Raw genomic sequence first — 25,139 nt, 5'->3', positions numbered from 1 at the left:
CTCTAGTTGTGGCATGGGCTCCAGAGCGCGTGGGCTCTGCAGTTTGTGGCACACAAGCTCTCTTGTTGAGGCACACAAGCTCAGTAGGTGTGGCACATGGGCTTAGTTGCCCCGTGGCATATGAGATCCTAGTTCCCCGACCAGGGATCAAACCTGCGCAACCTGCGTTGGAAGGTGGATTCTTTACCACTGGACCACTGGGGAAGTCCCCCATCATTAGGTTTTAAAAACACATCTTTTAATAGGTTAAGGAAATTTCTATCTATTCCTTGTTTGATAATTGCTTTTATTATGAATGGATATTGAATTTAATCAAATGTTCCCCCTGTGTCTATACAGATGATCACATTTTTTTGTTTGCTAATGTTAAGTTCCATTAACCAGTCACCAACTTCATGAGTTAGTGGGGGCTTCCTCTTTTGCAGTCACCTGAAATAGCTGATATAAGGTTGAAATGATCTATTCCTTGAGTGTTTGTAAAACTTGCCTATAAAACAGTCTAGACCTGGCATTTTCATCAGAAGGAAATTTTTAACTACAGATTCAATTTCTTTAATCATTAGAGATCTATTCAGATTTTCTATTTCTTCTAAAATCAGTTTTTGTATTTTATTTTTCTAAGAATTTGAACATTTCACCCAAGTATCAAATTTGTAAGTGCAAAGATCACAAATGTTATTTTACCTTTTTCATTTAATTGTGATCTTTTAAAATTCCTAATATTTATTATGCCTTCTATCGTCATTGGTCAATCTTGTCAGAGGTTTGCCAATTTATGATCTTTTCAAAGACTGATTTTTATTTTTGACGATCCTTTCTGTTGTATCTACTTTATATTTCATTAACTGTTGCTCTAATTTTTAATTCTTCGACTTTCTTTGCATTCACTGCTTAACGTGCTTTCCACACATTAAAGTGATATAATTGAATTTCTGTGTAAATAATCTACAGGTCAGATTTTTTCGCCCATACAATTTAGTCTGGACTTCTGTACTGTTAAATAACTTTTTTACAAAAATACTCAAACCATTCATTTTAACTTCCTCCTGACTCATTCACTGGTCACTGCTACAAGAGCAGAAAAAGGGAGTAAATTGAATTTTGCTATCTTTAATTCATGATCATAAAGTATCCAAGGATAGGAAGGAAATCTACTTTAAGAAAGTTTAAAAAACTTACTCTCTTCACTTTGAAGTTTTCTCATTCGTTCTTCCAGAGTTTTGTGGTCGAAGTGGAATGCTTCTAACACTATCACTAGCAAACTGTTAAAAAAATTTTCACAGAAATGTTCATTTGATTAATAATATCACTTGACTATTAAAAAGAGAGGAAAGTTAAAGACTTATAAACATTAAAATTATTTTTACCAGTTTTAGGTATTTTTTCAGTTTAACAAGTCTTAGTATCACCTCATTGATACAAGGTAAAAGTAAACTGAGATTGTACAAAGGCTGTTTCAGAAAATAATCCAAAAGTTACATTTTAAAAACAAAATAGAAATAAGCAGTTTGACCATACCTAACACCCAACTTTTGATTGATCTGTCCCGCCTGTAAGACATGAATGAAATGTTTCAAGTAATATATATATGCCGACCAAGAGAAATGTTTGCAAATAGCTCCAATAACCTCTGTGGCAGCAATGGTTATATTTTCATGCTGTAAAACAAATCAAGAGCATCAATAAGTATTTGCAAATAAAGTACACAGCTAACTTGGTGCATTAAAAAGCTTAGACAGTAGGTGATCAACAATTATAGAAAGGAAAGAATGCCCAACTATACTCCATTGTTTTCCCCTAGCTCTAGGAAAAGATGCTGTCAATGAAAGGAATGACATCATCCTCTTATTAAAGGATATTAACACATTTTGTTTTCTATTCCACTCAGACCTCCCTGACTGGTTCAAGCCTACAGACTGAATGAAGTAAATCCAATGTGTAAAAGTTGACAAATGTCAGAATCAACTACAGATTGCACCGCTGAGCATTCGTAAGTACGATGCAACGGAGATAGCTCTTTCAGAGCACAATGGAGAACAGGAGCTGGATTTACCCTCACACATTAAACCAGAAAAGTAGACAAAAATATATGAAACAGTTTTCAGACTTTGGACATCAAAGAGTACAGGACAGTGACTCCTGAGAGAAAGGAAACAAATGAAATGAGCCATATAGTTACCCCAATTCATTATGTGGGGATAACTGTCAGGTCATAGCACATGAGAAGAAACCCAAAAAGGGCCCCATGTCTCCCTGAGTTAAGGGGGCAGAGTTGAGGCTGTGGAGCTAGAGTCCTCAGGGCAGAGAACCAGACAGAAGAGAGCTACACAGAGAAAAGCTGCCCAGAGAAAGAGCTCCTTAAGCTTCAGCTGAGAACTGATCAGTACACACGAGTAAGGAAGAGACAGGGAAAGAACCACCAAAAAGGAAAAGATGAAACACTCATCTAAGACCACACAGGGATGAGAAGAGATCATGTTCCTATCAGCCAGAGTAAAAAAACCTCATAATACATGAAGCATTAGGTATTCAGGTACTCAGAAAGTTAATGCCTCGGTGGTGGGTTCAAATAAGCACCAGACTAAAGGCTGCTAATGCCTAACGGAGCTTAAAAGCGAGCCTCAAAAGGGCCAGACTGGACTTCCCTCATGGCACAGCGATTAAGAATCCGCCTGCCAATGCAGGGGACATGGTTCGAGTCCTGGTCCAGGAAGATCCCACATGCTGTGGAGCAACTAAGCCTGTGCACCACAACTACTGAGCCTGCGCTCTAGAGCCTGTGAGCCACAACTACTGAGCCCACATGCCACAACTACTGAAGTCCCCTTGCCTAGAGCCCATGCTCTGCAACAAGAAAAGCCACCATAATCAGAAGCCAGCACACCACAACAAAGAGTAGCCCCCGCTCACCACAACTAGAGAAAGCCCGCGTGCAGCAAGGAAGACCCAACACAGCCAAAAATAAATAAATAAATTTTAAAAAGTGAAAGGACCAGACTACTCACAAGTAGCCCAACTGCATCTGAAAAAAATTCTCAGGAACACTTAGATACAAAAACATCCAGCACCCAGCAAAGTCACATTCACAATGTCTGGCATTTGAAAGAGAGCTACAAGGCATACAAAGAAGCAGAAAATAACTCTAATGAGAAGAAAAATCAACCCATTGAAATGGACACAGAAATGACACAGATAACACAGACTTAACAGTAGATATAGATATTAAAACAATTGACATAATTATTGATATATTCCATTTGATCAAGAAGGGAAAGGAAAGCATGGGCATGTTAAGGAGAGACATGTAAGAAAAAGGCCCAAATTGAACTTTTAGAGATGGAAGAGACAATTCTGAAGGAAGATACACTGGATGGGATTAACAGTAGATTAGACAGAACAGAAGAAAAGATTAGTGAAGTTGAAGACATGGTAATAGAAAAATGAAACAAAATGAAACCCAGAAGGGGAAAAAAAAAGACTATTAAAAAAAAAAAAAAAGTGTCAGTGAGTTATGGGACAACTTGGAATGGAATACAGTGGAATCTCCAAAGGCAAGAATGGGAACCAAAAATATCTTTGAAGAAGTAATGGCCAAAAATTTCAAAGTTTGACAAACACTATAAATCTATAGATCCAAGAAGCTCAACAAACCTCAAGCACAAGACACTAAGGCACATCATAATTTAATGGCTTAAAGTCAGTGATAAAGAGAAAATTTTAAAGCCAGCCAGGAAAAAAAAAAAAGATATATTCTGCTGAGAGGAACAAAGAATGACTTCCTTTAGAAACAATATAAACCAGAAATCAGTAGAGTAGTATCTTTAAAGTACTGGGAAAAAACTTAAAACCTGTGAAATTAGAATTCCATACCTAGAAGTATTATCTTTCAAAAACAAAGATGAGAAAGGACAAACAAAAGCTGAAGGGGTCCATTACCAGTAGACCTGCACTCCAAAAAATTTAAAGAAAGTCTTCCTGTCAAAAGTAAAATGATACAGGATGAGTATTTGCATCTACACAAAGGAATGCAGAGCACTGGAAATTACTGATATAACATGGAAGCAAATACAAAAGATCTTTTCTTTAGTTTTAAGGATCTCTTTAAAAGATAATTGATGGTTTGAAGCAAAAACAACAACAGTGTATTGTGTGGTTTAAAACTAACATACAGGTAAAACTTACGAAAAATAATAGTACAAGGATAACTAATAAGCCAACAGAGATAAAATAAAATCATTAAAGGATATCCAATTAATCCAATAGAAGAAGAAAAGGAGGAAAGAGGGAAAACAACAGAAAAAATGCAAAATAAATAACAAGATCATAGATTTAAACCCAACCATATTAATAATCGTATTAAATGCAAATGGTCTAAAACCAATTAAAAGGCAGAAACTGTCAGATTGGATGAAAACTAGCAAGATTCAGCTATATGCTACCTACAAGAAACAAACTTTAAAAGTAAAATCACAAATAGGTTAAAAATAAAAGACTGTAGAAAGGTATACCATAACAACACCAACAAAAGCTAAATATAATTAATTTTTTTCATCTACACCTCTTTCCTATTTTACTGACATCTAACTCTGAGCTGCTTACTGGCTCTTCAAACTGGAATTTAGGGATGCATTCTTTTATCCACTTAAGAAATTCTTAAAAATTTTTTGAATATCCTGAAATAATAGAGGAAACCTATCCTTGAACAAGATCATATAATCAACAGTATAAATTCAAGTCACAAATCCTGATATTATCTCAGTTAGACTTAAATATTTATCAAGTCTTTACCATGTGCCAGGCACTGTTCTTACACACTATGAGGTATAAAAGTGAAGACATTCTGAGTTCAAATACCAGTTCTGACTCTGTATGTTTATGAGAAAGTTCTATAACCTCACATATTCTCAGTTTACTCCCCTATAAAACAATGATAAGTCCCTACCCCATAGGGTTGTGTTGTTGTGAGGATAAAATCAGATTACATTATTAAAGTACTTAGTATTGTGTCTGTACCTGGTATAGAGCTAAAGAAAAGGCAGCTGTTGTTTTATTTCATTTCTTATGAGCCATTTGGGAAAACAATGAGAATTAAGGCCTATGATACAAAAATAATAGTATGCCATCTTAGTAATGTGATCATTTCTAAGTGAGGAAATATTTTGTGGTTGGCCTTTATGAGCTAATAATAGCGAAAATAAAACAATAGCCACCATATTTAGAGCAAGTGCCAGGCACAATTTTAAGGGCTTTAGAACTATTCTAGGCCTGTAATTATGGTGACAACATCAGTATGGATGCCACCAACCCCATTTACATTTTGGAAGAGTGTGTCATGGTACAAGGAGAAGCTTACTGGTTTTTAGATCTAATGCCCTACCTTGATCATTTTCTCATCAAAAATTGGAGCCATGGCATAAGGCATGATGTAATTCTGAAGAGATTTAGAAGACAGCACAATTTTGCCTTCCATTAGTTGTTTTGCCAATTTCTTCAAGGCTCTTGCTCTTCTGTGGATCTATGAGTCAGATAAAATATGAATTAGTTATTGAATAATCTCACCTACAACCAGCTCCATTTCAGTATCAAGTTCCTCTTCCATGAAAAGACTAAAAGAGTGAAATACAGTCCATGTGTTACATGAGCAAACACTTGTGCCTTGATTTGCTTTCAGAGACATAATCCATAGTATTTCTTTACCAATGGATCCTAGAGCATTTAAACTGCTTAGGAAATGGCAGGGAAAGGTGACACTATTATTGTGGTTTCTGATACCACCAAGGAAATCAGACCCCAGGAAACAATCATCTCCTATGCAAATTTGATGATCACAAAGACCAAGGAATGAGAAGCTCAGAACTTTCTGGAAAATTAAAATATATCTTTTTCTTTTTTTTCCTTTTGTTCTTTGGCCACACCGTGCGGCTTGTGGAGTCTTAGATCCCAGAACAGGGATTGAACCGGGCCCTTGGTGGTGAAAGCGTGGAGTCCTAACCACCGGACAGCTGGGGAATTCCCTAAAATATATCTTTTAAAATGAGACAGAACGGTTTGAAACACTTGTTTATAGACAAGAAAAAAAAAAGCAGAATTGTCTTCTACCTGAATGTGCTTCATATTCTCAAAGAAGTCCATTTCTGGATCATGGCAATCAGTTAGCTGTACCAAGTCTTTAAATTCTGGTTGATCTGGAAAGGTTTGAATTAAACAGGAAAGCAGCGTGGTATAATCTTGTTGAATACTCTGCAAACATTGAGTTGAGAAAAAAAATTTTTTTTTAAATTTTAAAAAGAATTTGCTTTTTAGGTAATACAAAGAAACATCAAAAAAGTCATTACAATTTTTTAAAAAGTAAAACATTCCCACTGAAACAACAAACTATATAAAATCAGAAGTGACTGCCCTCTTCTCTGTTCCTACTCCCCTGTTAAAAGTTTGCTGAATATTTATACAATCAAGTATTTTAATTAAGTGTACTAAGCCTGACTGCTTTTCTACACAACTATAGCAGAAGTAGGGAAAAACAAAAACAAAAACAAAACCCACAGATAGTAGTACTTAATTGCAAACCCCAATACCTCTGTCTGGCTCTTCAATCCTTTCCTCAATTTCTCCAGAAGTGAACGATGAATGACTTCTCTATATTCTTTCTCTGTGACATTCAAAGCAGCAAGCTTTTTGATGATATTCATCAAGCACATGCTTGCATTATCACTTAAAGACATGTCTCCTAGCTGGACACAGGAAAAAACCCAAATTATTCTGTATAATAGCTCTAATGTTGAATATTATTTTCCAATGAAAGAGTTTATAATATTTAGCCACTGTTCTGTATAAAACTCTCTACTAAGAAATGTCCCACAGGTACTTCATACTTAAGGAAGAACAAACCATAGGGTTGTAAGGAATACAGTAAGCGACTTTGAAAAGTCATGCTTACTGAGAAGTGTCAGTTATTTCAGAAAATACTATGAGATGTACTATTTTTTTTATTACTGATTTTGCCTTTATTTAGAAATTTGGTATTTTATCCGTCATGGATTTTTTTTTCATTTTTCATTTTTTTATTGAAGTATAGTTGATGTAGCGATGTACTTTTTAAATAGCTTTATTTCTCAAAGCAAACAGAACAAGAGGTTCAATAAAGCCCGTTTTCAGTGTTCAAAATCAGGTGATCACTTACAACGACACAGTTGGCTGGTATAATTCTGGTTAGCTGCTTCAGAGTTCCTGGTTTAAGGAATGTAGGTTGTGAGTGTAGAGAAAGTATTCCCAACTCAGCCAACCAGGCAGTGATTCTGGATCCCTCATGTTGAAATTTGATAAGATATATGAAGAATGAGCCCAAATGGGGAGATTACTTTTTCCTATATTACTTAATCCTTAATATCAGGTGAACAACTATAAAATGCCACAGAAAGATTACTGATGCCACTACATAGTTAACTATTAACCAAGGGTTTCATTTTCCACATTTTTGAGTTTTAATTCATTTTAGCAACATGGCACTTAATATAGTTGCAAACCCCTTTTATTTCTACTATATCAATAAAAGAGGGCAAACTGTTAAATAATATAGTTACATAACTTAAAAAGTTGATATTTAACTGATACACCATGAAATTCACCCTTTTATTGTACAAGTCAATGGTTTTCAGTATATTCAGAAGGCTTTACAACTGTCACCACTATCTAATTTCAGAACATTTTCATCACCCCCAAAGGAAATCCATTAGAAGTCACTCTCCCCGTTCCTCCTGCCCCTCACAGCTCCTGGTAACCAATTTACTTTCTGTCTTTGCGGATTTTCCTGTTCTAATACACAGCTTTTTGACTTTTCAAAGTGCTTCCACATATATTATTTTATTCAAAATATCTGCCTTTCAAATCATGAGCATAACAGTATGGTCTCTGCCAAGCAAAATATTCTACAACTAAAAGAAATTTTATATTAAAAATCCCATCCCCCTCCAAGCCAAATTAAGAAATTAGGTCGTTTAGTCATATTATCAAAACAATAAAAAAATTCATACATTTTTGCTATAAAAACCTACCTCCATGTTATAGAAACAATTATGCATAACAGGAATTAGGTAGTTAACGTCCATGGTTTGCATCTCTTTAATATAAGAGGTGATGGTCTGGAATGCTGAGAAGCGAACATCAAAGTTGATATCATCAAGATGTCTTTGATCAAAGGCGTTAAGCTACGAGAAATGCCATTGAAACCATATAAATGAAGGTATATAAATCTTAAATAAGGAATAATAATACTTTGGAAGCAAAAGAGACATAAGATTTTCTTTCTTACCTTGACAACATCAGTAATATATTTTAATCCACTATCAAAATCAGAAAGAGTCTAAAAGGAATGAGAGCAGTATATTACTGGTGAGTAAAACCTTAACTTGTCTGCCCGCCTCCCTCTGACTACCTGCCGCACTCCAATATATACATGGAAGCATCATATCAGCACCAAGCGAGCTGCTAATATGCATATTCCACATCACAGTTATCTTTTGAAAAAGGGGTGATTTGGGGGTAAAAATGAATATTACAGACCTGGAAAACTGTACAAAGCAACTGTCTTGACAACTTGTTCTTAATAACTGAGAAGAGTTTTGCTAGAGGCTTGAGGAAGCTCGTAGGCTCCAGACAATGTTTCAACAGGTTTTGTACTGTCACCAGAATATCAACCTCTGTATCCTTAAGAAAAAATATTGAGAGAAATCATATTTCAGTAATTTATAAGACTGGTCAAATTGGCTTTAATATATTACAGCACAGAAAACAAATAAGTATAAATAAGAAGTAAAAGTAGTACTTAGAAAAGTTATTTCACAGTCTTTTTTTTTTTTTTTTTTTTTTTTTTTGCTGTACACAGGCCTCTCACTGTCGTGGCCTCTCCCGTTGCGGAGCACAGGCTCCGGATGCAAAGGCTCAGCGGCCATGGCTCACGGGCCCAGCCGCTCCGTGGCATGTGGGATCCTCCCAGACCGGGGCACAAACCCGTGTCCCCTGCATCGGCAGGCGGACTCCCAATCACTGCGCCACCAGGGAGGCCCTGTCTTTTAAAAGTTCTTAGCATTTTAACTTAACCAAAAACCTATAATAGTGTCCATTAACAGTTTCTTCCTTTAATTCTAATAGGAAATATGCATGGTTTTGAAAAACAATTTCTTCTATTTTCTAGTTAAAGAGCCAAGAAAAATGAACTTGCTGAGGAAAAAGACACACTTCTGGCTGTTCACAAATCTGTGGTCTTCTAAACTGAATTACTATAGAGTAGGAGTCATTCAGTATAACTCCTAAGGCCTTATAAATGAGTGTGTAAAATGGGAAGACTCTTTTAATCAAGACTGAACTACGGTTTGAAAATCGTATCAGAAACTCTAAAACTATGCCTGAATATTAAAACAGTCTGACTTTTCATTCAGTTTGCCACTGTCACCATATTTAAGATCAATGCATGTCTCAGGTTGCAGATTTGTTATTGATCAAAGTCAGAGAGGGGAAAAAAAAATCCTGAAATGGACTAGAAGCTAAACAAAGGAAAATAAAGGGTTTAAGACTTTGACTGTAATGGTAGATGATGAGGTCTCCACCTTCTCGCCTGCCCCCATTCCTCTTTCTGTCCCAGTTTTTCTCCTCTGTTTTCAATTTTATGTTTCTGTATGAAGTCTTTCAACAAATACTCTGGTATAAATACATCACAGAATCTAACCAATAAAATTATTGTTTACAAATAAACCTAATAATAAAGTGCCACTTCAAAGACAGACAAATGTGCTGTGAATTCATGCCTGAGCAATATTGCCGCGGTGGAGGAAAGGCAGGAGCAGCGTAATCAGCAGAGAACTCTGTTCTTTTTCTTTCATAAACTTGCTGATCCTGGAGAAGGAAAAAAAATGCGATATGTAAGGAAGATATATAAGAGCATTTTTCCAAGAAGTTAAACTTTTTGTAAAAAAACATCAGTGACGAAAGACCCAGGTGGCTTTTAAGTATGTCTGTATGTGTAAAAAGCTTAACTCAGTTATTTAGCAGTGCCCACTCTTATTTCCCTCCAACTTCAGGTTGGTGGCTACTATTCTATTGCTTTTGTAACATCTGATTGTGTAGGTGGGTTATAGTAAACTCCAATCCTATAATTAATAATTGATAATTAGTTATTTTGCAAGGAAACAACATTTTAAGTGCTGAGACTTGTTTTAGGCTTTATATACAACGTTTCCATATAACTCCCAAAACAGCCCTATAATGTAGGAATTATTAACCCCACTTTGCCCAGAGAAAACTGTGGCTCAGAGAAGTTGATGTCCCACAGCAAGGAAGTGGTAGAGCAGGTCTTTCAAACCTAGTCTTTCTGGTGCCTAATCACTCATCATCTTCTCACTGTCACGTAGCCTATGATAAAATTTAGTTAAGTATATTTCCCATGGTTTCCCGTTCTGTAAAACTTAGAAATACACTAGTATAAATAAAACATTTAAAAGAAGTTCCTGGAAGGTTCTAATATATCATTTTTTATTGTTGCTGAAAGTAACAGAAAAAATAAACTTTCAACAACTAAGTCCTGTAACAATTTAGATTTTAAGATAGAATCATTTTGTGCACTCAGATTTACTAACAAGGCACTTTATAGAAATCACAATTGTATATTACCAGGTCTAGTAGTATGTAGAGAATCTTGAAAAACCCTTGCAAGATCTTCTTGATTCTTAAAAGAACAAATACAGCAACCTGCTCTTTTAAATTATTTTTATCAATCACACTTTAAAAATAAAATGACAACTATGTGATCTCACATAACTCAAAATTTTAATTGAACAAAATATGTAAAGGCTAATAAACAAGCAAATCTATTAGTTTACCTTAGAATTTTGAAGTCTGTTATCTTTTATAATTAAATAAAGGCAAATGTCATAAAAGGTTTATTCCAGCAGAAAAAGAGAATTCTACATTAACTTAAAAATGGAGGGCATTTAAAATACTGAAAACTTTTTTAGCTTATTACCTTGTTAAAACAAATGAAAAACCAAGCATAATTAAAAAAAATTAAAACTACAGGTGGTAATGTTATCTTTTGAGGACCAATGTATCACTTACTTTGAAAGAATGCCCAGTTCCTTACTGACTTGTGCTCTATTCTTCTTCTTTTTCACCTTTTCTGCACTTATTGTGGTTTTGCTGAGATACTGGAGAATTGCAGGTACACGAGGTAGAATTAATCGTCCTCCTGTCGTGATAGACTCTGAAATAGTGATAAATGTACTGATTTTAATTAACTACGCTCTTAAAAGATAACTGTACAATATCTTCCTAATGACAGAAAAGGAAAGCACTCAATTACCATGATAATTTAATAAATTTCAACCCTAAATATTAAATAACTTTCTTCTTAGTCAAACATCTATATCATTAGCTAAATTAAAATTTTATATGAGACCCTTGAGTATTTAAACCATTTTGGGTAGTAGTAAGAGAACTGTTAGGATAATATGGTAAGAATTCAGAGAAATGACAGTTGAGATCATCTGCTAATGTCCTGAAGGATAGCTGAGCTTTCTGGAGCATAAATAATCCGAATTTCTACCTACTGCAGAGCAAATTCAGCTTATATAAATTGGAATTAACTCCTAGAGAAAAGAAACTCTTTTAATAGCGTAAGTTATAAAAAGAGTCAGATTCTATCAACTTTTCCATTCTGAGGGCACAAATGATACCTCAGAAGTATAAGAATCGTTTGCTCTGTACAGCTTACATACCATCTGCACTTTCTGTGTATACACATCCTGTCACCGGTAAGCTCAAAACTGTTTCTGTGGGTTCAAAATCTGGAAGGCTAAGAAGGTCATCAGCTATTTCCATCACAATACTAGCTGTGGCTTCAGAGAGGTTCTTTGCTGAGAGAATCGCAAAAACATTGGTCAGGATATCACATTCCGGGTGCCCAGGTTTCTGTTTAGCCAGGAAAGGGAAATATCTGCAAGAAAAAACACTAAAATAGTCATCTTCTTTTTTAATACGTCTAATTCTAAAAACATGTTCCATATGAACTGTCATACAGTTTAATGAATTATATATGTGTATGTGTGCATATGAATGTTAATAAGATTACTCAGAAGGGAAATTACTTTAAAATCTAAAATTTGATGGATAATAATTCTAGGCACCATACAAACATTATATTATCTACACACTTTATGTATATTTCTCATTTAATCCTCACAACATCTCTGTGTTAAGGTGGTATCCTTATCTCCACATTACAGATGAAGAAGTTGAGAATTCTCTAAAGCCAATGAGCTAGTAAGTCATAGAGCTCAGCTGTGAACCGCAGTCTAAGCCCTAGTTCTAAAAGAAATGTATTAAAGGAGGCCATTTTTCAATTATAAGCCTTCTAGAATATGAATGTTTACATGCTCACATAAAAACCATGTACTACAACATGAAAATTAGGAGTACAGACCACAGACCAAACAAATATTTGCTGAATTAGGATATGCAACATTCAGGTTAGGATCATTTGTCAAGGGAGGGAGATGAATCCATCCCCAGGAATGAAAGACTCACACGAAGGATACCCAAAAAGGTAAAGAACACAAAAGCTTTCCAGCCACGGGCAAACTAGCAATTGTTTTACAGCCAGAGATGCAATCCTGACAATCAGTAGGAAGGCCAAACTGAAAAAGTTCAAATAGTTTGGCTTTACCAATTCATCATCACTAGAAAAAGAGCTCAAGCACTTTAACATACTTAGTCCTGACAGACTGAAAGAAAAGTTCTAAGAGGTTATACTCATACATCTTTGTCCAACAGATACTGGGGATAGTATGCGCAGGCACCAAGCAAGATACTTTACATGTTATATCTCCATTGTCAACGAGAGAGAAATTGTAGAAGAGAATGAGGTGGCATCCAATCATGTGGATCTACACTTGAGTAAGGACCCAACTAATATATAAACCAAGTCACTACTGTAAAGTCTTCTTGGATGAAAGTCCTTCATGGCTTATTTGTATAACAATGACACAACTATAAAACATTTCTCAAGTATGCCTATGAAGTGCTGCTTATAAATGTCCAATGAAAAAACAAGATATGAAATTGCTTCTCAAATTGGGAAATAAATGAAAAGAGCCCTTATGACAGTAAAAATAAAACAGGCTTTCCTGAGGAAGACAATGGCAAGGTATTGTTTTCGAAGACTATTTAATGACACGGGGAAACGTTCATGACATAATTTACATGAAAAAAAAAAAAACAAAATCAAAAGCTAGCTATAAGGTATGATCCCAATTTTGTAAAAACTGACGTCAAGATTTTAACATCATTGAATCAATAATAAACACATTTTCTTTTATTCTATCTTTCATTCTTCAAAATAGATCAGGGCAAACTTAAGTCTGTTTCCATCACTGAGAAAAACAACATAGGTTTCTCACATTCCCACTTTACTGAAAGTTCCCACATTCTTCAGTAAATATGCATTTGGTCTGTAACGCGGCATCTCTGAACCAGCAGTAGATGAAGGTTCTGTAAATGGCTCATAATGTCCACAAAAGGATGCTGATTTGTGACCATGAGCGCTGTATGCATATTTAGATGGAGTTTTACAAAGAATAGAAAACAATGACCTAGAAAATCCAGAGAGCTTGTGAAATTTTTAAGTGGGAACCGGGAAAAAGACAGAATGAGAATTACAAATCAGCTTTTAAGCATACATGCAAAATTGTAATATTTGGGTGATGATATAACTACCTAGTGTGCTTCACATCTGTTTTTCCCTTTGCCAGGTCAAATCAAACTGCTGATACAATTGCTACACATTGGAAGAACAGCCATATCAATCCTAATACTACTAATTTTCTTCTTTTTTAAAAAATTTATTTAGTTTTGGCTGCTCTGGGTCTTTGTTGCTGCATGAGGGCTTTCTCTAGTTGCGGCGAGCGGGGGCTACTCTTTGTTGCAGTGTGCGGGCTTCTCACTGCAGTGGCTTCTCGTTAAGGAGCACGGGCTCTAGGCGCACAGGCTTCAGTAGCTGCAGCGCATTGGCTCAGTAGTTGTGGCTTACAGGCTCTAGAGCGCAGGCTCAGTAGTTGTGGCGCATGGGCCCAGCTGCTCTGCAGCATGTGGGATCTTCCAGGACCAGAGATTGAACCTGTGTCCCCTGCTTTGGCAGGTGGATTCTTAACCACTGCACCACCAGGGAAGCCCCCCAATACTACTGATTTTCAATTTTCAATTTTTTTTTTGTAGCCATGCCACACAGCTTGAGGGATCTTAGTTCCCCAACCAGGGATGGAACCTGGGCCCGCTGTAGTGGAAGCACAGAGTCCTAACCATTGGACCGCCAGGGAAATCCCTAATTTTCAAGTTTTAATGAAATTGTAAAAATAGCAAAAAATGTATAAGTCTTGATATAATATACACTCTACAATTTTAATTTATATTAAATTGCAAAATGTTGTTTTATCTATTTTTTCCTTTTTTTAAATTGTTATAAGTAATTCAAACACTCCAAAGATATATCATGAAAAGTCTCCCTTCCCTACGCCAGCTCACCAAACCTCCACATGCTATGGTGACATTGTTTCTCATGTAGCCTTGATCCATTTTCTATTTCATTTTGTATTTATACAAACATACATACACATATAAAAGCATTTTTCCTAGAACACACTACACCTATTATTCAGCAACCTATATTTTTCTTCAAACTATGTATTTTGAGATTCAACTGCCTTATTCTTTTTAACTGCACTGAAAGTAGGTCACTGTGTGGAAAGAGCATAAATTACATTATTAGTTTCCTTGACCAGTTAGTCTAAAACACTGCCCTTTTTAAAGGCAAAAAAAAAAAAAAAAAAAAGACTATACCTTGCATTTCTGCACCAGATACTAATTAGTTTCAGCAGAGGAGTAGGAGAATACTGACTCTCAGATCCAAGCCTGCTGATCTAGGACACAAAATAAAAACAGAATACAAAATAAGAACATACACAAAATTGTAGAAAAAAACTAAACAACTAAAAAGCAGAACAAGAACAAAAATCACACCAGAGGATAAAAGAGCCAAGAGCTAAACATTTAAAGGTAGTGAGTAGTGAGAGTAGTGAGAAATCTTTCCTAAAATCAAGTCTCTCCTACAGTCTTAGCTATAACTACACCAGTTATCACCACCAAGTGGGGACAACCGGAGATATCAAACAAGGAAATAAGTAACAAAAAACCCTGTGTATTTTCCCTCACGCTTGTCAAAACCCAGAGGCATACAATGTGAGGTGCTACAAAAGTTAGGTTACATTTGCTTAAGAGACAGCAGTCATATTCAAATTAGCCTTAAGTATAAATGCTATGGTATTGGAGAAACTAGCTCTGGAGCTTTAGGTGGTAGTGGAGGCAAAGAAAAGTGTTCTAAAACTTGCAGAAGCAAAGAAAGGCTTGATGTGAAAGAAAAGACCCGGATTAGCATTCGTGGCTGGGTGCAGACTGTGCTGGTGAAGCAGTATTAAAGGAAAAAGCAGAAGGTATCCAGGCAGAACACAGAAATCAAGCTTTACCTGGGGCCAAACTGCACCATGAAATACAGCATCAATTTCTTCTGTTCTGAACTGATAGGACTCCCAATCCAAAAAGATATCAGTTAACATTTTGATTCCAAGACGTCTTAAATTTTTCAGTGGGTTAATAAACCTCAGCTGTATCTGTAAAATAAAGATCTTCTATTAAAAAGATATCACTTTTATTCCTGACTCCTCAGGGAGGCACTCCTGCTCAGATGGTGAAGAATCAAGCTGGGATCCTGTTACGAAGCTCTGATCCACACGGAAACACCAACTGAATAAGTCATATTGCTTTTCTCATTGAACAAGAGGGGAAAGCATTCTCAAAAAAAACCAAGTGGTGAGATGTGTTCTATTATCAGGCCCAGTAAAATCACACTGTGTCCTTAGGGAAAAGCAAAATCTCAGTGGGAACAGCTGTTTTGTATTCTACATTGTTTTACTTTTCTGAAACTGTACATTCTAAATTCAAGAAAATATGAACAAGGATGCCATTACTTTGCTATGCAAAACTCTGAGGAATCATGATAGTTCACATACCCATCAAGTTTCTACCATTCACTTTTTTTTTTTTTATTCCAGTACGCGGGCCTCTCACTGTTGCGGCCTCTCCCTCTGCAGAGCACAGGCTCCGGACGCGCAGGCTCAGAGCACAGGCTCCGCACGCGCAGGCTCAGAGCACAGGCTCCGGACGCGCAGGCTCACAGCACAGGCTCGGGACGCGCAGGCTCAGAGCACAGGCTCCGGACGTGCAGGCTCAGCGGCCATGGCTCACGGGCCCAGCCGCTCGGCACTATGTGGGATCTTCCCGGACCGGGCCACGAACCCGTGTCCCCTGCATCGGCAGGCGGACTCTCAACCACTGCGCCACCAGGGAAGCCCTCTACCATTCACTTTTTGCTAATTATCTCATTATACAAGTTACAGAGAGGAGATGACAGGCAAGCATAAGAAGGTGACACAATTACAAGTCATTCTGTTCTGCTTCAGTTCTACTGGCAATATTTTCATTCTCTGCTAGATCATGTTTGGTGAAAAATAGAAACTATTGCTGATATTTGAAAAAGCATGGTATCATGATCCCCCAGAGTAGTAAGAAACTAACCTTGGCAAACATGACACCAAATCAGACCCCTCCCTTTCCCCTATTCCCATCCAATCAAGTAGGATCTGCATGTACTCTTCTCTTTTGTAATCGGCTGCCCAGACTTCCCAGTAATTGCTGAGTAAACTGGAGAAAAATCCTGAAAATGAGCAACTGGAGACTTTTAATTCCTAGAGGAACAGTCCATATGACTGAGTTTATGGACATTTACCAATTACTTAATTGCTTAAATGTACAAGAACAAAACAAAACAGAAACCAACCCAAACCAAAACGACCCTCAAGAACCCTCAAGACACCTATTTCAGTGTCAGTCAATGCCCTGGAGGATCTGAAAGATACAAAAATGTAAATGTGTAACTTAGCTCAAACACACAAATGTAAAACTTTAACTCACTTGAGCATATTACCCTGCAATAATTCATTACAGAACTTCAAGGAATTCCTTGGACTTGTCCAAGAATTAAAAAAAAAAAAAAAGAACAGAACAGAAAAGAAAGCTCCTACGTGTCTGGAAGGCTAGCACCTCACTGTCTAATGAACAGTGAAATTGCATAAATGATCCTTTGAGTTACTGATTGTTGACTCAGGAGAAAGGCTGCATTCCTGAGTAATGTCTTCTAAGTTAACCAGAAAGTCAGAGGACTTACAGAGGGTTTATATACAACCTGTAACGTTTCATGACTTAACATAGCCATGTATAGGTAGTCACTATCCCTCACTATAAGGTAAAAACTAAAATTCTCACACAGTTCTCCCTATGGCCCTGAGGCTCTCATGTAACACAGACAAAAAAACTTCTAAGACCCCTTTTCAGCTTCTACTCCTGGCCCTACACAGCCTCTTTCCAGCAAGCAAAGCAATAGTTTTGGAACGTCAGACTGATCTTATCATTCCCTTGCTTTCAGACCTCTCAGAGGTCTCCGAGTACACTTCATAGTAAATCCACCTCCTCGGCACAGCCTACAAGGCCCTGCCCACCTCCTGACCTCATCTTACACATCTTGCTCCTTGTGCTCCAGCCACCTCAGCCTTCTGTCTCTTCTCAGGATGCGTCAAGAATGTTCCACCTCAGGACTCTGTACTACTAGTCATTTTCTCTGCCTGAAATGGTCTTCCAGTGGCTGGGGAGGTGTAAGCTCAAATATCACCTCTTTAGAGATGGCCCTGAACACCCTGGTAAAAGCAGCACCCATCCACCTCCAGACGGCTCACTTCCTACCACATTCCCTCATTTTATTTTAAATTCTTTACATCTTCATGTCTTTCCCTAACATGCTCATGCTTTCCTCTACTTTTGTGAATGTATGGAGTGTATTTCTAACAGCTGTTTTAATGTCCTTGTCTGATTCTACTACCTGTGTCATTTCTGGGTCTGCTTCTATCCATTGGTTTTTCTCTTCATTATGGGCAAAATCTTCCTTTTTTTTTTGCATGCCTGGTAATACCTGACTGGATGTCAGACACTGTGAATTCTAGTTTCATTTAAATCATCTAAAAGTTTCTGAACAGGGATGCAGTTAATTTATTAGGAAAAGGTTTGATCTTCTTAAGCTTTGTTAGCTGGTGTCATAGCAGCCTTTATGCTTGGGCTAATCTGGCTCCACTACTGAGGCAATCTCCTTCCAAGGACTCTCCCTGATGCCCCAGGTCTCATGAGGTTTCTGCTCTGGCTGTTGGGAACATGAGCTGTTCCCAGCCCTGTGTTAGTCAGAGGACTGTTCTGCCTGCTCCTTTCGCATGGTTTTCCTGCTTCTAGTCAAGATGGGGTGACAGGGGCCAGATTTTATCCTCCCCTCTCAAGACACTAAAAAGCTGAACAGAAAATACGAAACAATGATTTCTGGACACTGGACAGCAGGCAACAGAGGACAGTAATCCCTGAGAGAGGGGAAACAGATGAGATGAATCCTACACATTCCCCGGCTTCCTGCCTGCAGAGTTTCAGGCCTTGGTGTGGAAAGGAAGAGCCCAGGGAGAATCCAACAATCTTCTTAAAATAAGGAGACAGCTGTGCGACTTGGGGAGGCCAAGGTGGCTGGAAGTCACAGGGCAGAGTGCTGGAGAAGAGACAGCGACACAGAGAAGGATTTTAAGAGATTTGCAGAGGAGCCTCCTGAGTTTATTTTCCTCTTAGAACTTACCATCGGGCATTATTCTGATTATTTTTGTATTTATCTATAATATTCTCCCCAAGATACGGAGTCCTTACCATCTCGTTATCCACCTACAACAATGTCTGGCAGATAGTAGGTGTGAAATAAGTATTTACTGTACAATTAAATGGACGGGAACTTTTGTTTGCTGCTTCATCTCAATGCTTAGTATAGTGGCTGACAAACAGTAGGGCCTCAAGTAACATTTGTTGAAGGAATGAATGAAAGAATGGTGAAAATAAAATAGCGCCTACCAAAATGGAAGGTATATTCTAAATCTGTAGATCTTGTTAACCAGAGAATATTATTTAATTACTAAAGCAGATTTATATCCATGCATAGCCTGAAAAAGCAGTGTAATACTTTGGCTGTCAATTTTTAGTTATGACTGTATTTGAGAGGCAGTTCATCAGGCATACCCCTAAAACAAATGAAATGAATTTTAGCCAAATTTAAACTGTGCCTATTTGTCATTAATTGAGAATCAACAGCAGACATCTGAGTCTGGGTTTTCACTTCAAGTCCCATTTTCTCCAACAAGCCTTCAGTCAGTCCATACAAACATTTAAGTTTCCCTAAACTCCAATGAGTATACTTATGTCCACATACCCGTTTCAACAAAACATAAATATGTTGTCTTGAATATAATTCAGAAAACATTTCCTAAGCACCAACTCACGAAGCCTCCCGGCAGGTAGCTAGCCGACTTGTCTTGCCCGACCTTGCTACTTACCTTTATTAAAGACATTGCACTTATAATAGGCAAGCATTTACCTTTAAAAGAGGTCTGGGAAACTCTGTCTCAAAATAACAAGGACAGTGCTAACAGTATTCTATTCATTCTCCAACCACTTTGAATTAAATGAGAGTTAGAAGATGTCCTACACTTTTAGGTTCCTGAAATTAAGATCTAAGAAACATCAGCTCAACTACCTCTGACTTTGTTCTGAGATGTATACAGAACTAACTCCCTCCCTACCATTTCACCTTCTTTTTAAATAGATGCTTGCTATAATCTGCATTTTCTAGCTATTCATAAATATTTGTAACAGTGAAGATTCCCATTGTAGGGAAGGCCATTTTAAAGAGATGCTTGGGCTTCCTTGGTGGTGCAGTGGTTAAGAATCCGCCTGCCAATGCAGGGGAATACAGGTTCGAGCCCTGGTCTGGGAAGATCCCATATGCCGCAGAGCAACTAAGCCCGTGAGCCACAACTACTGAGCCTGCGCTCTCGAGCCCACGAGTCACAACTACTGAGCCCACGCACCACAACTACTGAAGCCCACGCGTCTAGAGCCCGTGCTCCGCAGCAAGAGAAACCACTGCAGTGAGAAGCCCACGCACTGCAATGAAGAGTAGCCCCCTCTCGCCGCAACTGGAGAAAGCCCATGTGCAGCAACAAGGACCCAACACAGCCAAAAACAAACAAATAAATAAATAAAATTAAAAGAAAGAAAGAAAGAAGAATACTAAATAAAGAGTACTAAATAAATAAAGAGATACTTTACATAAGAAAGAATTAACCTCGAAGGATGTTAGATATTCGGGCCCCAAACAATTTCCCAAGTTAAGACACAGACTTTTACCCAAGAAGAAAGCATGTAAAGCGGATCTCTCTCACCTTTTCTCGTTGATCAAGGATGTGGGATACAGTTGCGGTCATGCAGAGCAGTATCTGCAAAATCTTTGGTAAGTATGCACTGATCAGATGACTAATGTTCTTTAATACTATCTCAAGGCTATTTAAGATACCGTGCTGACGACCCAAAGGAAGAACTGTCGACAAATCCAAATCTTCTACTGCCTGAATGACAGCAGAATGGCATTCTCCTAGTGAAACAGAGAGGAGCAGAGACAGCATGTGAAGGGAAATGTTAGTTTGTTACTATTTATATTTATAGCTTCCTTTCACTTTCCCTCAATAACACAGCATTTTCTACTGTTCTAATGATTGACAGATGATAATGTACTTTACTTGTATTTTTCTCCTTTTGATTCTTACCCAACATTCAATGAACTAGGTGTGATAGCTTTTACTACTATCATTTTATAGATGAGGAAACTGAGGAGTAAAGGAAAGTAAGAAACTTGTGACAGAACTGAGCCTCTAAGCCCACTTCTCACCCTATTCATACTATTCCTCAAAACCTAAGGAATTCCATTTTATTCCATCTATCAACTTTCCACACATTTTCTCCCTCTCGGCTTTCATGGACTATATGCTATCTTCAGCAGTTTCAAGGAAAATGTCTTGTTACATTATAAGCTCCTTTAAGGCTGAGAATCAAGTGTTTTATTTCTCTTGCAGCCCCTGATAAATAAATAAAACAATGGTCCTTTATAAACAGGTACCATACTGATTTCATAATTTATTTAAAAGACCTGACTTGTTATTGCTTGAGCTTTACTTCAAACCAACTGGTATGAGATCATGAGCTTACTGATTCATACACCAAAACAGTCTATCCATAAGGGTACCATTAATAGCTACCCTCTTACAACAGAGGCTATTACACTGAACAAAAACTCTTCTATTCATTACAGCCAGCTTCCTTCACGGGACCATATTACAATGAATGAAAACCTTTTAACAGCTATATCTATTATCCCCTCCCCTCCCCCACCCCCCTCGGGGGGTGGGGAAAGCAACACAGTACCCTATACATAAATATCTATGTTTACCCGAAACAAAGCAATTTTAAGACTGGAGCAGAAGTACTATGGTCAGGAAGATGTGTGTTCAAATACCAGGTTCACCACGGGCGAAACACCTCTCTAAGCCTCAGTTCCCTTATGCACAAAATGGGGACAATCAAATATTGAAACCTAATGTGGCTCTTTTAACAGTCAACTGAGTTATACGTAAACGGCCTGTCATGATGTCTGGCATGAAGTAGGAACTCAGTAAATGTGAGCCGTTATTATTACTATTAATTACTAACATCACATACTGGAGAACATGCCACAGAGCATCACAGCTCACCGTATACACTTACTAATCCACTCTGTTTAGACCGTGAGGTTGTGAGCAGAGATTATAAACGCTCATTATTCTATATTCAACAGAGTGTCTGGGGTGCAGGAGGTATTCAACAAATCATTACGCAACAGATGAACGACTCAGTGAGTGAATACGCGCCAAGACAACTGAGAGTAATTTTGCAGCATGCTTTAAGTTTCTAAGGAGAAACGTATTCATCGTATATGGATAAGTATCATTTTTCAAATGGCCTAAATGTACAATAACAACAAAAAAATACACATTTTCTAATCCGGGGCTTATTATTAGCACAGGGATGCTGATAATCCCCAGGATCAGTTGTGAGCTCCACCTAATTCAATCAAAGTTTAAAATAAACTGCATGCCAGCAAAAAGAGCACCTTCGAGATTAGGAAGAATTGACCCCCTTAGAAAGATGCCCAAGAGCGAGGGCAAGAGCCTGAGACAGCAGAGGTCTGAGCAGACAACATATGCATGCAGAGCAGCAGCTAGTTGATAGCTACCATTCTTGAAGTGCTTCACAGGCTCGAATAGCAGGTCTAAGAATATCTGGATCTCTTCAGGCTGGGTCCCCGCAAGGAACCTCAGAATGATGGACATGCGGGTGCCAGAAGCGGACTTCCCCTGAGTTTTACTCCCAGTCTTATTCTTCATCCGGCCGTACAAAATTCTAAAAAGTCCAAAGAACGTTATTGGTTTGCACGTTCATCCTAAAACATTATTTATCCGCACGTGAACCCTAAAACACAGTTGTTGCGTTTTCCTAAAAGGCTAGAATAGTAACTCAGCAGATTTAAAGGGATACATTCTAAAACAAGGAAGAATGAAAATAAAAATTAGATATTTAATATGGAAATTTTAAAATAACAACAACAAACACAAGGCTAGGGGAAGCAGGAAGAAGGAAGTAAAGACAACGGCCAGAAGGTGGGTCTTTGGAAGAGAAAAGCAGCAATAAAATTGGCCAGCCAGGGGTAAGTCTAATCAAGGAAAAGTGAAAACAAGAATATATAGCTTAGGGGTGGGATAGGGAGGGTGGGAGAGAGGGTGATGCAAGAGGGAAGAGATATGGGAACATATGTATATGTATAACTGATTCAGTTTGTTGTAAAGGAAAAACTAACACACTATTGTAAAACAATTATACTCCAATAAAGATGTTAAAAAAAAAAAGAATATATAGCGTAAAAGGAAGTAAAATAAGAGCATAACTATAAGTAAAATAAGGAAACTGGAAAGATTTCAATTAAATGGGTAATTTTCTGGAAAAAAAACACATATAAATAAGCAAAAGGAACTTAAGAAGCCCTGAATGAATCAGTAAAACTTGGAGCTCACATAGTTTTACAGATGAATTTTTAAAACTTTCAAGGAAAAACAATCCCTGTGATATACTTTCATAGCAGAAAGAAGGAAACAGTCCTTTTTCATTTATGAAGGTGGTATAGTTGTGATATCAAGACAGAGTAAGGAAGAGAAATAAACTACATACCAATATTGCCTAAAAACAAAAAACACAACATTTCTAGCACATCAAAACCACAATGAGGTATCACCTCACACCTGTTAGAATGACTATCATCAAAGGGTCTACAAATAATCAATTCTGGAGATGGTGTAGAGAACAGGGAACCCTCCTACACTGTTGGTAGGAATGTAGATTGGTGCAGCCACTGTGGAGAACAGTATGGAGGTTCCTTAAAAACTAAAAATAGAGCTAACTTATGATTCAGCAATCCTACTCCTGGGCATATATCCGGAGAAAACTCTAGTTTTTCTGAAAATACACATGCACCCCAATGTTGATAGCAGCACTATTTACAGGAGCCAAGGCATGGAAGAAACCTAAGTGTCCAGTGACAGATGACTGGTTTAAGAAAATGTGGTGTGTGTGTGTGTATATATATATATATATATATATACATATATATATATATAGTGTGTGTGTGTGTGTGTGTGTGTGTATATGAATATTACTCAGCCATAAAAATGAATGAAATAATACCACTGGCAGCAACATGGATGGACCTAGAGATTATCATACCAAGCGAAGTAAAGACAGACAAAGACAAATATTAAATGATATCACTTATATGTGGAATCTAAAAAATAATATAAATGAATCTATATACAAAACAAACAGACTCACAGGCATAGAAAACAAACTTATGATTACCAAAGGGGAAAGGGAGGGGGAGGAGGATAAATTAGGAGTTGGGGATTAACAGATACAAACCACTATACATAAAATAGATAAGCAACAAGGATTTACTATATAGCACAGGAAACTATATAACTGAATCACTTTGCTGTACATCTGAAACTAACACAATATTACAAATACTTCAGTAATAATAAATAAATAAATAACTGGGGGAAAAAAACCCCACGACATTTCTGAAAACAGTACCCAGTGCTGCATTAAAACGATATTAAAGCTGAATAAGGATTATCCCAGGAATGCAAGAAAGAATCATTAGTAAAATCTATTAGATTCATACAGATCAATAGCTCATAGAAGAAAGTTAATATGATCATTTTAATACATGGTTAATAGTCATTCTAATAAAATTCAACATCCATTTAGCAGAAATACTAAATAACATAGTAATAAAAGCTACTTTCTTAGCATGAAAAACTACTGACTTAACATTCAAAATTTAAAGACAATGGTTTTCAAACTCTTCAATATTAGGATCCCTTTTCAATCTTAAAAATTATTGGAGAGCTTTTGTATACGTGAGTTTTATCTATTGATATTTATCACAGCACAGGTTAAAACAAGTTAGCAAAAGTAACATTTCTAATAAAAATTACTTATATATTCCAAACCTGTCCCTCCTAAAATTAGTGAGACTAGAGGCATTGTTTCACTTTTTTTTTCCTCCGAATTTCTTTACTGCCTGGCTTATTAGAAGATAAATGACTTCTCATATATGCTTCCACATTCAATCTGTTGCAATATATTGTGAAGAAAATCCAGCCTTACACAGATATGTAGTTGGAGAAGGGAAAAATGTTTTGTAAAGTTTCAGATAATTGTGGATATTCCACTTTGATACTACACCAAACCTCAACAGGAAGCAGTTTCTTAAAGGCTGGTTGCAAGGTGGAATCTGAAGCCATATCAGTGAACTTTGTGAACTCTGTTACATTAAAATCCATCTGTCAGGTTTCCCTGGTGGCACAGTGGTTGAGAGTCCGCCTGCCGATGCAGGGGACGCGGGTTCATGCCCCGGTCCGGGAAGATCCCACACGCCCCGGAGCGGCTGGGCCCGTGAGCCATGGCCGCTGACCCTGCGCGTCCAGAGC

General features: G+C 37.3%; 1 protein-coding gene across 1 annotated transcript in view; it reads right to left on the bottom strand.

Annotated features, from left to right (window-relative positions):
• UTP20 (UTP20 small subunit processome component) overlaps window positions 1-25,139 on the bottom strand; it is a 96,794-nt gene that overhangs the window by 27,027 nt on the left and 44,628 nt on the right. Inside the window, exons 26-40 of the mRNA XM_059081891.2 lie at window positions 22,331-22,497; window positions 20,448-20,656; window positions 15,564-15,707; window positions 14,881-14,960; window positions 11,766-11,983; window positions 11,107-11,251; window positions 9,801-9,888; window positions 8,560-8,703; window positions 8,309-8,359; window positions 8,052-8,204; window positions 6,576-6,731; window positions 6,100-6,240; window positions 5,378-5,515; window positions 1,519-1,658; window positions 1,180-1,262 (exon numbers count right to left, since the gene is read on the bottom strand). Coding sequence (XP_058937874.1) covers window positions 1,180-1,262; window positions 1,519-1,658; window positions 5,378-5,515; window positions 6,100-6,240; window positions 6,576-6,731; window positions 8,052-8,204; window positions 8,309-8,359; window positions 8,560-8,703; window positions 9,801-9,888; window positions 11,107-11,251; window positions 11,766-11,983; window positions 14,881-14,960; window positions 15,564-15,707; window positions 20,448-20,656; window positions 22,331-22,497 — 2,057 coding nt within the window. The remainder of the gene's footprint in view (window positions 1-1,179; window positions 1,263-1,518; window positions 1,659-5,377; window positions 5,516-6,099; window positions 6,241-6,575; window positions 6,732-8,051; window positions 8,205-8,308; window positions 8,360-8,559; window positions 8,704-9,800; window positions 9,889-11,106; window positions 11,252-11,765; window positions 11,984-14,880; window positions 14,961-15,563; window positions 15,708-20,447; window positions 20,657-22,330; window positions 22,498-25,139) is intronic.

The sequence above is a fragment of the Kogia breviceps genome, chromosome 12, assembly GCF_026419965.1.
Source record: "Kogia breviceps isolate mKogBre1 chromosome 12, mKogBre1 haplotype 1, whole genome shotgun sequence".
Classification (NCBI taxonomy): domain Eukaryota; kingdom Metazoa; phylum Chordata; class Mammalia; order Artiodactyla; family Physeteridae; genus Kogia; species Kogia breviceps.
The sequence above is the reverse complement of the archived record's forward strand: the minus strand, read 5'-3'. Positions and strand labels throughout refer to the sequence as shown.